General features: G+C 44.2%; 1 protein-coding gene across 6 annotated transcripts in view; it reads right to left on the bottom strand.

Annotated features, from left to right (window-relative positions):
• Nucleotides 1–15,763, bottom strand: part of Fam120a (family with sequence similarity 120 member A) — a 167,946-nt gene that overhangs the window by 100,922 nt on the left and 51,261 nt on the right. For 5 of the 6 annotated variants that reach the window (XR_013429932.1, XR_013429933.1, XR_013429934.1 and 2 more), the window contains exon 1: nt 128–608. The exons of the other annotated variant lie outside the window; for it this stretch is intronic. Coding sequence is in view for 1 of the 5 variants with exons in the window: in XM_005320874.4 (XP_005320931.2) it covers nt 128–601 (474 nt within the window). In the remaining 4 variants the exon portion in view is untranslated. Of the gene's footprint in view, nt 1–127; nt 609–15,763 lie in introns of those variants that run through there. 6 annotated transcript variants of the gene reach the window in all.

Raw genomic sequence — 15,763 nt, 5'->3', positions numbered from 1 at the left:
TCCGAGTGACCCAAGGCCCAGCCCTGACCCTGGGCACCCAGGACCCCAGGCGGAGGGTCCTCGGCCCCCCTAGACCCTGGCCCTCCCTGGCCCACCCGGGGCCCCCGGCCTCGCGGCCCGGCCGCACCTTGACGTGGAAGCGGATGAGCGCCAGGCGGATGCAGTGGGCCATGCAGACGGGCGGCAGGAACCAGACCTTGGGCGGCGGCGTGCCCTTGTTCTGGACATGGCTGACGATCTGCTGCGCCGTCTGGCGCTCGTTGCCCTGCCGCTTGACCCACTCGTGCAGCCGGGCCTTCTCGAGCGCGCCGTTGAAGAAGACGAAGAGCTCGATGTTGCCGCCGAAGCAGGCCTTGGCCAGCGCCGCCAGGTAGCCGAGCATGTGGTTCCACTGGCCGCCGCTGACCCAATCGGTGTAGAAGCCGCCGTACAGGCGGTGCAGGCAGTTGTCGGCGTCCACCAGCAGGCGCAGCGGGGTCTGCGGGGGCCGCTGCCGCCCGCCGCCCACCAGGCTGCCCCGGGCCAGCTTCTGCAGCTCCACCGGCACCACGGCGCTCGGGCAGTGCTTCTCGATGTAGTCCTGGAAGCCCTGCACGCCCATGGCGGCGGCGGGGCGGGCGCGCGCGGGCGGCGGGGCCGGCGGCGGCGGGGCGGGGGGCGGCGGGGCCGTGGCGGGCCGGCGCGGGCGGCCTCTAGGGCGGGCTGGGGCGGGCCGGGGGCGCGCTCACGGCCGCCGCGGCCGCCATGTGCTGCCGCCTCCCAGGGCCATGTCTGGGGAGGGACCTGCCGCCGCCGCGCTGCGAGGCCGAGGCGAGGCTGGGCCGGGCGGGGCGGCGCTGACGTCGGGCCCGCCCGCGCGGACGCCGGCGGGGCGGAAGAGGCGGCGCCGGACGCGGCCGGCTCCCGGGGCGGCGGCGGCCGAGGAGGAGGAGCGGGAGGCGCGGCCTCGCTTCCCGGGCCTCGGGGGCCGCGGTCGGGCGGGCTGAGGAGGCGCCCGGGCGGAGCAGGCCGCGTCCCGGGGCCACGGGCCGCCCCGCCCCGCCCGCGCCGGCCCTGAGGGCCCGAGGAGCGAGGCCGCGCCTCCTGCGCCCCGCGCTCCTCCTCCTCGGCCGCCGCCGGCGCCGCCCGCGGGGCTCGGGCGCTGGGAGGCCGGGCGGCGCTGCGGAGGGCGGCGGCAGCAAGATGGCGGCGGCGCGGCGCGGCCGGGCCCGGCCGTGGGGCAGGTGTGCGGGAGCCGCGGGGCGCGCCGCTCGGCACAGGCGCACAGCGGGAGCCCCGGAGGGACGCCCCGAGCGCGCAGGTCCGCGCCGGCCGTGCGCGGCCGCTGTCACCCGCGCCTCCAGAGGGGGCGCCGCGCGCCCGCGGAGGCACTGCACCTGCGCTGCCGAGCGACGTCGGTGCCGCGGGACCCGGGGGCGCAGCGACGGCTGCTGCGGCGACGCTGGGACCTGCGTGCGTGGGACCGCCACCTCAGGTTCCAAGAGACGGTGCCTTTGATAATCTTCCCGGGCGCCCAACGTGGCATGTGGCTTACCTTCAACTCTCTGCTTTTTTCTGGAGCGACCTGGGGGGGAGGCGGGATGCACCTGAGGCGCAGGTGACCCGCACCAGCGCCGGCCTCCACCCTGCGCGCCAGGGCAGGCAGAGGCCAGCCGCACCTTAATTTCTGTGCTTACCCCAAACTCATGCAGCCACTGTGGTAGGTATGGAAGTCAAATGCGCTTGGTGTTCTGACTAGTTCTCTTTCCCCACCTGCCACTCATGCACAAAATAGTGATGAATTACATGTTGTTTCTTTAATCTATTTAAAGCCATGTTGAATAAAAACGCCCAGAGCAGTCAGTAGATTGACCAGCTGTTGTAACCACTCCTGTTATTTTCGTTAGTAGCACTGCGTTTCATATATTTATTCGTTGTTTTTTTTGTTTTTTTATGTTGCTGGGCCTGGACCCCACGTGCTAGGCCAGCACTCTATCACTGATCTACATACCCATCCTATTTTTATTTATTTAAATATTATTTCTTTTGATTTTTAAAAATTGTCTTAGTGCCATTATCTGGGATTCTGGAAATTATTTTCACCTTCAGACAGTGTAAAATGCTAAGATTCTGGAGATAGACCACCGAATCTATCTCATCTTAACTCTGTGCTCTCTCTAAAAGCCTTTAGAATGCAGTTTTTATCATCTGTAAAATAAGGATACTTACTTCCCAGTTTATGCAAATACTCAATAAACGTTGGGTTTTATATCCACTATGTCAATATACTATAATTGTGTAGACTTTATGTTTGAGAACATGGACCATTTATTTTACTATTTGAAAGTTTAAAATGTTCATAAATTATACTTACTTTTCCTATTTAACTGTTGACCTTTATTTTAAAAAAAATTTAGTAACATTATTAATGGCTGACAAAACATTTTAGATACACTATGTAAAATTTAGGGGTTGGGTGATATTTACATTTTCTAAATCTCAAAATAAAAGAAAATATATTTAAAGTTGAATAAAAAGTCACATGTGCTTGAATTTATAAAAGAACAACTAATGATTGGGGATTTTCATTTCCATCCATTTAATCTTTGGAAATCATAAGAGAAACTTTAAAATTCAGGAAGAGATTGCCATACCAGTGAGGGGGGAAAAAAAGAAAAATGGTAAAAAATACATGGGGATGCTTCACAAAAATTATGTTTTTGAAAACTCAGAAAAAAAGTGATAATTAATAGACAGAGCCAACCCAGGATGTTCAGAAATTATCAATATATGGCAAACCAAGGAGATATTCTTTCAGCTTTTCCTTCATTTTCACTAGTTGGTTTCTTTCAGTCAATTCATCTATAACCCAAAGCAGGAAACAATTGTTTTAATTGCTCAATTCTTTCCAAACCAATGTGTTTTATAGTAGAATGATATCTTAAATTTATATTCCACTAAGTTGAGTCCTGTATTCACCAGCAATAACAGGTGAGTTTTCACTTTTTCAAGTAAGATGACAGAGACCTGGCTCCTACCAGGTCTTGCGGTAGGATAGAGGAACTGGACTGGGGCTAAGCTTAAACACTGTGACCAGGGAAAAGACAGAGTAATCCATGCTTGGGATTTGAACGCCTAATGTTTCCTAGACCCAGGCCTAATCTGTTAATTGATTGTCATCTTAATTTACCTGGAAGAGCACAGGCTTATCTCTAGAGTCTGAGGATTTCGATGTTTTGATGGTTTTTATACTCTAAAATTAGAATATATATATATATATATATATTTTTTTTTTTTTTTTGTCTTTAGTTGTGTGGATTAAGAGTCCTATTCTCACAGGGCGCTTGTAATCCAGCGTCTGGCGAGGCTGAGATAGGAGGATTGCAAGTTCAAAGCCAGCCTCAGCAATGGTGAGGCGCTAAGCAACTCAGTGAGACCCTGTCTCTAAATAACACAAAATAGGGCTGGGGATGTGGCTCAGGGGTTGAGTGCCCCTGAGTCCAATTCCTAGTACCAAAAAAAAAAAAGAAGAAGAAGAAGAAAGATGTGAAGGAACAGGACATTTAGTAGTGCTTTGGGCATTTCTCAGTACTGCCACCACAAGCAGTATTGAGTGTCATTTCACTCTTCAAAGATGGAAGAGTCTTTACCCACCCACTCATTTCACAGATCTGAATATGGGGGTTGAGAGGGGAAAGTGCCATGTCCAGTCAGTGATGTCAATAACAAAACAACAGCTCACTCGCTGAGCACCTGCTATATGTAGGCCAGCTACTGGGATTATGGACATAGAGAAATTGGTCTATTTTTCAGGCAGCTCAGCCTAGCACAGGAGACAGCTGCATAAACAGATCACAGTGTACTCAGGGGTCTCAGATTCAGGAACACAGTCATCCTGGGATTAGTGGAAACTCCCTGATTGGAGAGAAGGTTCTACCTCAAGTGCAGATGGCCTCAGTGTGGCACTATACCCTGAGCCTAGGAGAGCCCAGTGCTGGGAAAGAGGAGACAGTCCTGGCTCCCTTCTGTTCACAACTGCCTCCACCTAAACCTCTGCAGCTACAGTTTGTGGTGCAGAGAGAACTGGCCCAGTCTGGGAGCGGAGAGCCTGGGGCATCCACCTACCACATCAGTGTAGTCAGGAGTAAGGATTTCAGCACAATTATTTGTGAGGTCATCATATACAAAGGCACCTCCAGTTTGTTAAACTAGGAAATACAATAAAATGTTTAAAAATCAAAATTTCTATGTCACTAATACATTGACTAAACTTATCCTGACATTTTTCTTGAGGAACACTGTGCAAAACAATTTTTTCTTATGGAAATTATTTGTACTAGGGCTGGGGATGTGGCTCAAGCGGTAGCGCGCTCGCCTAGCATGCGTGCGGCCCGGGTTCGATCCTCAGCAGCACCACATACCAACAAAGATGTTGTGTCCGCCGAGAACTAAGAAAAATAAATAAATAAATAAATGTTAAAACTCTCTCTCTGTCCCCCTCTCTCACTCTCTCTTTAAAAAAAAAAAAAAAAAGAAATTATTTGTACTAGTTTTGTAACCACTAACCCTATGTGCCTAGAACAACTGAAAAACTAAATTTTTAAATTGAACTTAAATAACCTCATGAATCTAATGGCTACCATATTGGAAGATCTTAATTCCTAAGGGCCCTTACACCAGCTGACCCCATATTAGATTATGTTAGTGTTCATTAGTTTGTTCAATAAATTAGTCATACCTCGTTATAACCTTATTTGTGCAGTGTTTTATGCTTCATAAATTACTTTCCTTCCAAAATCTCCTCTACTGTCTTATTAGATGGCTGCCAACTTCTATAAATGTGGAAATTTTAAGGCTTACCCCCTAAGCAACTATTTATATCACATCACTCAAAAAGTTCTCACCACCTGGGATATATTCTACCAGATAGCTCTTCAGTTTTTCAATAATCTTGAGAATACTTTGCTTGTACCAGACACAACTGTCAATTTATTGCCTGGTCAGTACTGTGCAATTATTATTTCTTGAGATCTGGATAGGTCTGTGAGTGCAGACTAGGCTGAATTACCATTACAGCAGATGTCTCTCACAGGTTTGAACTTGTAGTCAGTCAAATTAACTGAAAAGACCATGTAAACCCCTACCTTGAGATATACGATTCCATTTTACTGTAACAGTATTTTGCTTTTAGGTCATAGGCAGCAAAAATGACTCTCCCTAATGTAATCAAAAAGTAACTTATTACAAAGATTAAGAACTCAAAAATCAATCTATGAAAGTGGGAGAACCATTATTAGAAAGGGGTGGGAACTAGTAGATGTAATACAGCCCAGGTGCTAACAACACAGGGAACTGCAGTCTTTTCTTATCCTGTAGTCACGTGCTCAATATTCAAAGTCATGGAAAAAGTAAAATGGGCCAAACATCTCTTTGGCTTGGCAGTGAAAAGCCAAAGCTTCTTTGGCTTTAATATGAAGAAGCAGATACTTTGAATGACAATCTCGCCAGAACTGTGTACAACGTCAGAGAAAAATCTGGGTACTTTTAGCTGAACATACATGATAAGCCTCTTATGTACCCTGTCCTTAGAAGATACAGAAATCATAAAGCTATGCCTTCTAAGTCTTAAGCCACTGATTAGAAACTGATTGATTGCCAAGTCACTTGTCTAAAGAACTATCCTATTTTGATTTGATTCATTTTCCCTCTCCCCCCATTTGTTTAACACTACAGATACACCCTTCCTACGCCAAGAAATCAATATCTACATTTTTTAAAATTTTAGAGCCTCAGTCATCTCAGCCCCAATATTTTTTTAAGTTGTTGATGGACCTTTATTTATTTATACGTGGTACTGAGAATCAAACTCAGGACCTCACACATGCTAGGAAAGTGTGCTACCACTAAGCCACAGCCACAGCCCAGCCACAGCCCTATATCTACACCTAATCACAAAGATTCTCATAAGATTATGGATAGCCTTACTGCTAGGAAAATACTACAACATTTCTATCTCAAATCTTGAAGTCCTGGGCCAAATAGGATTCCTATTTATTATTATTCCATTAAGTAGATGCTTATTAAGTATTCATACTTCTCACATTTGTAAGATCCTATACTAGGACTCAGAGTTTTTTTATGTTTCTTACCAGAAGCTCAGTCTACTTTAAAAAGATAAAAACATATGCATATATAACTTATATTGCCAAGAAAGGTATTAATGCCTGTGGAAAGACTAGAGAATATACCTTAGGAGATCATATGAAATTAATTTTAAGAAAATTTTATTTTAAGATTAATTTAGATGGAAACTTCTGCTTTTCACTTCCAGCCAAGATGTAGTAACAGGTACTGGGTCACCCTTCCACCTGAAACAACTAAAAAAGGTTGACAAAATATATGAGACATTTGACCATCAGCCAATGCAGAACAGAGATTCTTGAAAGATTAGGGGGAAAAAAAGATGAAGTCACAATTGACTCACTGCCTGGAGAAAGTTTCCAGGCCATGATGTGAGAGATGGGAAATGAGGCAGATCCTGGCAGGCTACCTGAGTTGAGGGTTGGGCAGCATCCCTGGAATTCAGAGAGCAGGAAAGGGGAATGGTGTACAGAAAGAGGACACTGGGGACCTGCAGAGGTCCCTCCTTCAGTGTTCAGTAAGGACTGATCAGTGCATGCACACGAGGAAGCTGCACACAACAAAGCAAAAAATACAGAGTATAGTGCCTGAAACCACCACAAGGCCAAAAGTAGTGCCTATTCCCAGAAGATTGGAGAATCACATCATTCAAAAGTTAACAGTACCAAAAAGAGTCTTCCTTCAGTAATGAGATAAATTAACCTGAGACAAGTTTCAGCTGCAGGCCTGCCTAACAAAGATTGACAATATATAAAAAATATACAGCACCCGACAAGATAAAACAATGTCTGTTATTCAATCAAAAATTACCAGACACTCAAAAGAAACTGGAAATCAACTCTTCATGAAAATTGTTCATTTCCTATTGCTTTTTAAATGTAGTAGCTTAAAATAATGCATTATTGTACAGATCTGGAGGCCACAAGTCTACACTGAGTGATCAGTGCTGTGTTTCTTCTTCGAGTTCCCCAAGAGAATGTTTTCCTTACCTTTTTCAGCTTCTGGAAGTTTCCCACATTCCGTGACTAGTGGTCCCACATCACTCTGGTCTCTCTCTTATAACTCTCCCTGCCTCTTATAAGGATCCTTGTAAGACCCCATTTAATGTCCCCATGTCAAGATCCCTCAATCACATACATAAAATCCCTTTTGCCCTATAATATTTTTAGGTTCAGAGTATTACAGTATGGACATCTTGGGGTGCATAGTATTCTGCTTACCAGGAGGAGACAAAATGATGAAATTAGACACAGACATTGACAGCCGTTTTTGTGATTATATTCCATATGTTCAAGAAATCAGAGGAAATATTGAACATAGTAAGTGGGTAGTTGAATGGATTGAAAAAGTCATTTTCAAATTTGATGAAAATCATAAACCCGCAGATTTGAGAAGCTACATGAACCCATGTAAAATAACTGTGAGGAAAATCACGCCAAAGCACAACATAATAAAATTTTTAAAGCAGTGAAAATGAGACAATGATTATAGAAAACCCTGCCCAGAATGCATATTATGTACAGAGAAACAAGGATAGGAGTGACAGCGCATTTCTCATTGAAATAATACCAGCGGGGAGAAAAATGGAGCAACCTCCAGGCAACCAAGAACTATTTATGTAAGGAAAAAAAAATTGTGAAGGCAAAAGAAGGACCTTTTAAAACAGAAAAGGTAGAAGACTCTCCAATGTAAAAAAATGTTAAATGACGGGTGGTCGTGGCAGTTGTGTATACATCCTGGGTTTTTTGGCTGCTGGGTCAGTCCTGCCTACAGGTGGGACAGCTGTGTTGAGTGCCCTGTGAGAAGAAGGCTCAGTGCACACGTGGAAGGCCCTCACCTACTTTTCACACTCCGAAGGGTAGGGAGTGAGCACGGTGAAATATTTTTCTGAAATCACATCACAGAACACACAGGTTCTTTTCCCGTGCAGATGGCCACCTTCGCAGTGTGTCCTCTCATGGTGGGAAGAGAGAGAACACATTGGTGTCTCTTACATGGACACTAATCTGGTCATATCACAAGAGACCCAAGTTCATCACCTATCCCCAACTTACATCGAGTCCGAGCCCTTTCCCTGGAGAAGGTGGTAATGCTACTTTACTCCATGACCCTCATGTGAATCTATTTTCCAACTAAATATGAAGATGAATAAAGAGAACTTGGACCGTTGTCCAAGCACCAGGGACCATGGCACTAGTTTGGATAATTACTCTGCACACAAACTAGAAAAGTATATGGGACTTTAAGCTGTTCTTCCTTACTTAAATCAAATGATCATGGCCATTATACTTGTTTTCCGCCCCTTGACTCGTGGCAGGAGATGGCTTAAATAAGAAACTGTTAAGTGACATTATTTAACGGCAGAAGGAAAATGACACCAGATGGAAATCTGGGTCTACACAAACAAATGAAGAGAAGCAGAAATGATAACTACCCATCTAGATTAAAATTTCTTATTATTTAAAAGTCTTTAGGAGATCTTTGTTCTATAAACCAGCTATTTAGTAGGCTAAGGGAGGAGGATTGCAAATTTGAGACAAGCCTGGGCAACTTAGATCCTGTCTCAAAATAAAGGGCTGGGGATGTAGTTCGGTGGTAGTCTGCTTGCCTAGCATGCACAAGGTCCTGGGGTCCGTCCCCAGTACTGCCAGGGTCAGGGATCATTGTTTATCAATTGTTTATCAAAAGTTTAAAGCAAAATAATGACCATGCATTTTAGCTTGGGCTGCTATAACAAAATAACCGTGGACCGGGTGACTTAGACAATAAAGATATATTTCTCACATTCTGGAGCCTGGAAGCCTGAGATCACGGTGCCAGCATGGTCAAATTCACATGAAAGTTCTTTTCCTGTGCAGATGACCACCTGCACACTGTGTCTCTCATGATGGGAAGAGAAAGAATACACTGGTGTCTCTTACATGGACACTAATCCTGTCTTATCAAGGTCTTACCCTTGTGATCTCATTTAACCTTATTAACCTCCTTACAGGCTCTATTTTCAAATACAGTCACATTTGGGTTAGGGTACAATTCAGTCCATAGCACTGTGGAGTTTATAGTACGTATGGAACTAAATCTCCATATGTGTGGCAAAAGTAGCACAAAGAGAGGAGAAAGAAAAGTATATTGTCATAAGACTACTTTATGTGAAGTAATACTATATCATCTGAAGTAGACTTAAGGTGAGTTAAAGATAATACTATAACCCTAATAAGCATCAAAGAATAGCAGCTACAAGAACAAAGGAAGCAGGGCATGGTGACACACCCACATTCCCAAGGACTCAGGAGGCTGAGGCAGGAGGATTGTAAGTTCAAGGCCAGCCTTAGCAACTTAGTGAGACCCTAAGCAATTTAGCAAAGTAAAAAAAAATAATAATAAAAAAATAAAAGGAATGGTGAGGCATCTCAGTGTTAAAGCATCTCTGGTGTCAACCCCTAGTAGAAAAAATTGAACCAAAATATCAAACACTTACAAACAAAGGTTAAAAAGGAAGAAAAGAGAAATAAAGGCCATATGCAGCAAATAGAAAAACAGGATAATAGATTTCAATCAAACCCTGTCCATAGTCACATTGATATAAATTGTCTGAAACATCTGTTCCTAGAAAGATGGAATAGAAGTACTTTCTCCTGTTCCTCCTGCTAAGTAGAACTAAAATCCTTGACATTATGTATAGAACAAACATAATAAGCTTTTGAAAGGTAAGGAGATGAACACAACTGGCTAGGGGCCGCCCTCCAGACCCTGGGAAGAACACAGTAATAAATTTGACGGGTTTTCTTTCTGCCTCGTGCATCTAAGATGTGCTGCAGAAGCTGATAACATGAAATATCAAGGGATCTAAAAACAAAACAAAAACCTTCAGTGAAAACCAACTTTCTCTCTAGTCAAAGGACTAGGAAAGGAGCAGCCTGCAGGGAGAAAAAAAGGTTTTGCACAATAATCACTCTACTCTAGCCAAGGACCACCAAGGAAACTGCAGCCAGACCCCCAGCTCCACCAGGAGAGGCGCAGAGGGGAACCTAGGGTTCACTTATGCCACGTAAATCTCCCCAACTCCATGTCAGGACAATTGCAGAGAAGTCCAAGTTGGGATTCCGTACTTCCACCCCTGCCAGGAGAAGGAGAGGCCTGCCCCTGGTATTGTAAGAGACTACATGACAACCGGGACTTCTACCCCAACCCTATGCTAATGAGGCAACCCTCCCCCTCCACGCTGGGATGGTACGAAAGCCTCTTAGACAGTCAGCAGGTAGGGATAGTGTGTTCATTTCTTCTGTGTGAGTAGAGGCCCCATGGGAAGCAGTAATGAGGCATTCCTGCCCAGGGTAGCCAGAGTAATACAGTGGAAACCCAGTGGGGTGCTGCAGTCCTCAGGTTTCCCTATTAGGAACCAGGAAGCTGAATGGGAAACCCTTAAGCTGTTCTTCCTTACTTCAATCAAATGATCATGGCCATTATACTTGTCTTCCACCCCTTGACTTGTGCACTCCCACCTCTCGTGGCTGTAGCTAGCACAGCCCCAGACCTACTTGACTGGAGTGACGCAAAGACAGGTTGACCAATATAGAAGATTTAAATAAGATCAAGAGTCTTGGAATATAATACCTAAATTTTTCATATTTCAGTGAAATACCATTCATTGTACAAACACCAAGGGAAACTCAACCTGAATGAAAAAAAATCTCAATGTGAACGAAAAAAAAAAAATCAGGCATCACGGCATGCTCCTGTAATCCCAGCCACCTGGGAGGCTGAGGCGCGAGAACAGCAAGTTCAGGGCCAGCCTGGGCAACTTAGCAGGACTGTCTCAAAATTTTCTAAATTTTTTTTTTAAAGGACCACAGATGTAGTTTGGTGGTAGAGTATGTAGCATGCATGAGGGTTCAGTCCCCAGTGCTAGATAAAAAAAAGAGAGAGATGCCAACATGCTTGAAATGTCTTAAGTATTTGATAATGAATATTAAGCAGCCAGCATGAAAATGCTTCAATGAAGAATTCAAACAATGCTTAAAACACCTGAAAACTAGAAAGTCTGAGCTAAGTAATAGAAGATATGAAGAACCAATTATGGAATTGAAAAACGTAACTACCAAAACAACTCAGTGAATGGGCTCAACAGAAAAATAAGGGAGACAGAAATCAATCAATGATCTTAAAGACAGAACAATAGAAATGACCCAAACTAACAAACACGGAAAATAGACTGGAAAGGAGAGAGAGAGAGAGAGAGAGAGAGAGAGAGAGAGAGAGAGAGAGAGAGAGAGAGAGAGAGAGGAGAGAGAGGAGTGGAGAAGGAGAAGAAGAAAGCTTTGTGTCATCAGAGTTCAACAAGGAAGAGAAGAAAAAAAATATGTGAATAAATAATGGCTGAAAATTCCCCAAATTTGGCAAGAGATACAAACCTATGGATCAAAGAAGATGAGCAAACTCTAAATAAGATAAACTCAAAGAAATCTGCACTAAAGTGTAACTCAGCTTAGTTAAACTTCTGAAAACTGAAGACAATTTTGAAAGTAGCAGGAGAAAAATGAAAGTTGACCTAAAGAGGAAAACAGACAGTGGGTTTCTCATTAGAAACCATGGAAGAAGGAAGTGACAAAATTTTTTTTTTTTCAAATGCAAAGACAAAAGAACTATCAACCAAAGCAGTTTGCAGTGGTGTGAGCCTTTAATCCAGTGATTTAGGAGATTGAGGCAGGATTGCAAGCTTGAGGCCAGCCTCAGCAATTTAGATGCTTTCTCAAAAATAAGAAGGACTTGGGATATAGTTCAGTGGTTGAGCACCCCTGGGCTCAATTTTCAGTATTGGGGAAAAAACAGTCAGCCAGGCACAGTGGCACAAGCTTGTAATCCCAGGGGCTAGGGAGGCTAAGACAGAGGATCACAAGTTCAAAGCCAGCCTCAGCAACAGTGAGGCACTAAGCAACTCAGTGAGACCCTGTCTCTAAATAAAATACAAAATAGGGCTGGGGAGGTGGCTCAGTGGTCGGGTGCCTCTGAGTTCAATCCCTGGCAACCACCCCCCGCCCAGCCAAGAAAAAGGAAAAAACAATCAACCCAGATTTAGTGGATTTAAGGAATGAAAGAGGAATCAAGACATCCACAGATGAAGGTAAACTAAAAGAATGTGTAGCTATTCTTTTAGGAAATTTGAAATTTTTCTAAACAGATGGTCATAATAAAAATTGAAACCATTAAAAATGAAGAAAGGGCTGGGGCTGGGGCTTGGTGGTAGAGCACTTACTTAGCATGTGTGAGGCCCTGGGTTCAATCCTTGGCACCACATAAAAATAAATAAATAGAATAAAGGTATTGTGAAAAAAGAAATTCTTTAAAAAAAAAGTGAAGGAAGTTGGGTGCAGTGGTGCACACCTGTAATCCCAGCACTTAGGAGGCTGAGGCAGGAGGATGGCAAGTTCAAAGGTAGCCTCAGCAAAAGTGAGGCACTAAACAGCTCAGTGATACCCTGTCTCTAAATAAAATACAAAAAAGGGTTTGGAATGTGGCTCAATGGTTAAGTGCCCCTGAGTTCAATCCATAATAATTCCCTACCCCCCCAAAAAAACCCAAAAAATCTTGCCAAGAATTTTATGTATGGAGTACATAGATCAATTTGGATCAAACTGACAACTTGACAGAATTGAATCTTGTCTCGGTGTGTTAATGCTACTATATCAAAAGACCTGATGCCAGGTGCGGTGGTGCATGCCTGTAATCCAAGCAGCTCAGGAGGCTGAGGCAGAAGGATCACGAGTTCAAAGCCAGCCTCAGCAACATCAAGGCGCTAAGCAACTCAGTGAGGCCCTGTCTCGAAATAAAATATAAAATGGGGCTGAGGAGATGGCTCAGTGGTCACGTGCCCCTGATTTCAATCCCTAGTAACCCGCCCCCCCAAAAAAAAAGTGAAGAAAGAAAAATGAAAAAAGTGAAGGGGCAAATACAACTCATATTCTTGGTCATATTGAGCTTTTTAATTTATGTATGATGGTAAAACAAAAATAACATGAATGATCATCTGTAGAGGAAACATTTGTAGAAGAAATATTTAAGATAATTCCATTTTAAAGAGGGGAGGGCAAAGACACACAGGGCAAAGGCACACAGAGGGGAGGGCAAAGGCACACAGAGGGGAGGGCAAAGGCACACAGGGCAAAGGCACACAGAAGGGAGGGTAAAGGCACACAGGGCAAAGGCACACAGAGGGAAGGGCAAAGGCACTGCACCTGAGTGAGTAGAACACTGACACCACTAGAGAAAAGTGCACAGTGTAGCACGGAGGTCGGCCACTGATGAAGGTTCAGAGAGACACTCTCAAAAACACTGTGGATAGACTAAAACGTAATACTAAAACTGATCCAAGAAACCAAGCAAGGAAAATAAAAGAGAAAAAATTAAAATGCCAAACTTAAGCCCTAATATTTCAGTAATTACATGGCATGTACGTGGTCTAAATATACTAATTAAAGACAGAGATTGACAGACCCAACTATATATGGTAGCTACAAGAAACTCATCATAAATATAATGATAGAGGTTGGATGGAAAGGAATACAAAATGGTATACCAGGTGGACATAAACAAAGCAGGAGTGTCTATGTTAACATCAGCATGAAGTAGATTTCAGAAAGGAAGTTACCAAAGACTTTATATAACAACATAAGGATAAGTAAATAGCAATCCTCAGTGTGATGCACAAACGACAGCTACAAAATATATGAATCAAGAATTGCACCCAGGGACTGGGTCTGGGGCTCAGTGGTCGAGTGCTCGCCTGGCGCGCGTGAGGCACTGCATTGGATCCTCAGCACCACATAAAAACAAAATGGAGGTATTGTGTCCACTTACCACTAATAAAACACATATTTAAAACAAAAACTGAACCTAGAGGGAAATGCAAATAAACTATGTGGAGGGGGGATGGGCTGGGGGTACAGCTCAGCTGGCAGAGTGCTTGCCTCGAATGCACAATGCCCTGGGTTCAATCCCCAGCACCACCACAAATAATAATTATATATATATGTATACTTTGGAAGATGTAAGCCACTTAAGAAATTAAAGTCTAGAATAATTAATGAATAACAAAAGATCAAGTCAGAATTAATTTTAAATTAATAAAATTTAATTTGACCTGCCTGATAGGTCCAGTCCACAAAAGAGCTGGAGCTAGACAACTAGAAAATGGCTCGGGTGGTTTATTTAAGGGGGTACATCAAAGGCAGGGAGGGATAAGGTTTCAGGGGTGGAATCTTGCTTCATGGTGTCTGGAAGTCAGCATGTTCATTGGCATCTTGGCAGGTCATGCCCATCTCTGAGAGGCTCTGTGGCTGCAGCAGGTCACCCCATCTCCGGTGCTATGTGGGACCTGGGGCAGACCTTGTCTAGGGCTCACGATTTGTCTCGGCAGTCAGTCAGAGGAAATGTGCACTGGAAGTTCCCAGACACCACATTCTCCTATTCACGAGGCTGCAATGCCAATGGAGTCCACACATGGCCCACGGATGGCTCTGGACAAAACTACCCTGAGAGGGAAATGCACATCAAAACTACACTGAGATTCCAACTCTAGTTAGAATGGCAATCATCAAGAATACAAGCTATAATAAATGCTGGTGAGGATGTGGGGGGAAAAGGAAGCTCATACATTGTTGGTGGTACTGCAAATTAGTGCAACCACTTTGGAAGATCCTCAAAAGAAAGGAATGGAATCACCCTAGGACAGCTATCCCACACACTGGTATTTATCCAAAAGAACTAAAATCAGCACACTACTGTGATACAGTCACATCAATATTTAGACCAGCACAATTCACAATAGCCAAGTACTGGAACTCGCCCAGATACCTGCCAACAGATGAATGGATTAAGAAAATGAGGTATATATATATATATATATATATATATATATATACACATAATGGAGTTTTACTCATCCATAAAGAAGAATGAGATTATGGCATTTGCCAAGAAATGTATGGACTGGAGAACATCATGCTAAGTGAAATAAGACACTCAAAAGTCAACAGTCAAATATTTCCTCTCACATGCATAGGTTTGTGCAGTGTGGTGACTGAGACTGGGAGTACCTGATTGCTTCATGGCTGTGGTCCCCCTGCTGCTTGGAAATGTTTCTGTGCAAAGGAACAGGGTGCACAGTTGCTCTGATGACGCTCCACCTGAAAAGGCTCTATGCAAGAGTCTTATCAGTCTCCACCTCGATCTTAGGCACATAGTTCCCCGGGATACAGGAATTCTGAGCAGAACAAGACAACTGCAGTGTTTCACCAGCACTACTACTTCCGGGCCTGCCAGCTTAACAGTAACATAAGACAATGGGCTTCCTGGGTGTCACAAGAAGCCCCAAGCATTGCAACAGTGAAATAGCTGCAAGAATGTTTCTAGCCCTGTAACTTTCTAGTGCCCAAAGAACAATGCTCTGTAATCCTTTACTTCTTGATCTTGTTGATTATGAGACCCTATATAAATAAACCTGCTGGGCCAGCTCTTCAGACATTCTTTCTCCATTAGAATGCAGTGGTATCCTCCTGATACCAGCTTTTCTTAATATTTATGTGCATATGTCTGTGTATGTGTGTGTGTGTGTGTTTCTTAATTCACCATTGCTTCTCCCTAGTTC

This window comes from Ictidomys tridecemlineatus, chromosome 13, assembly GCF_052094955.1.
Source record: "Ictidomys tridecemlineatus isolate mIctTri1 chromosome 13, mIctTri1.hap1, whole genome shotgun sequence".
NCBI classification, from domain to species: Eukaryota; Metazoa; Chordata; class Mammalia; order Rodentia; family Sciuridae; genus Ictidomys; species Ictidomys tridecemlineatus.
Note: the sequence above shows the minus strand (reverse complement) of the source record. Positions and strands in the feature narration are given on the sequence as shown.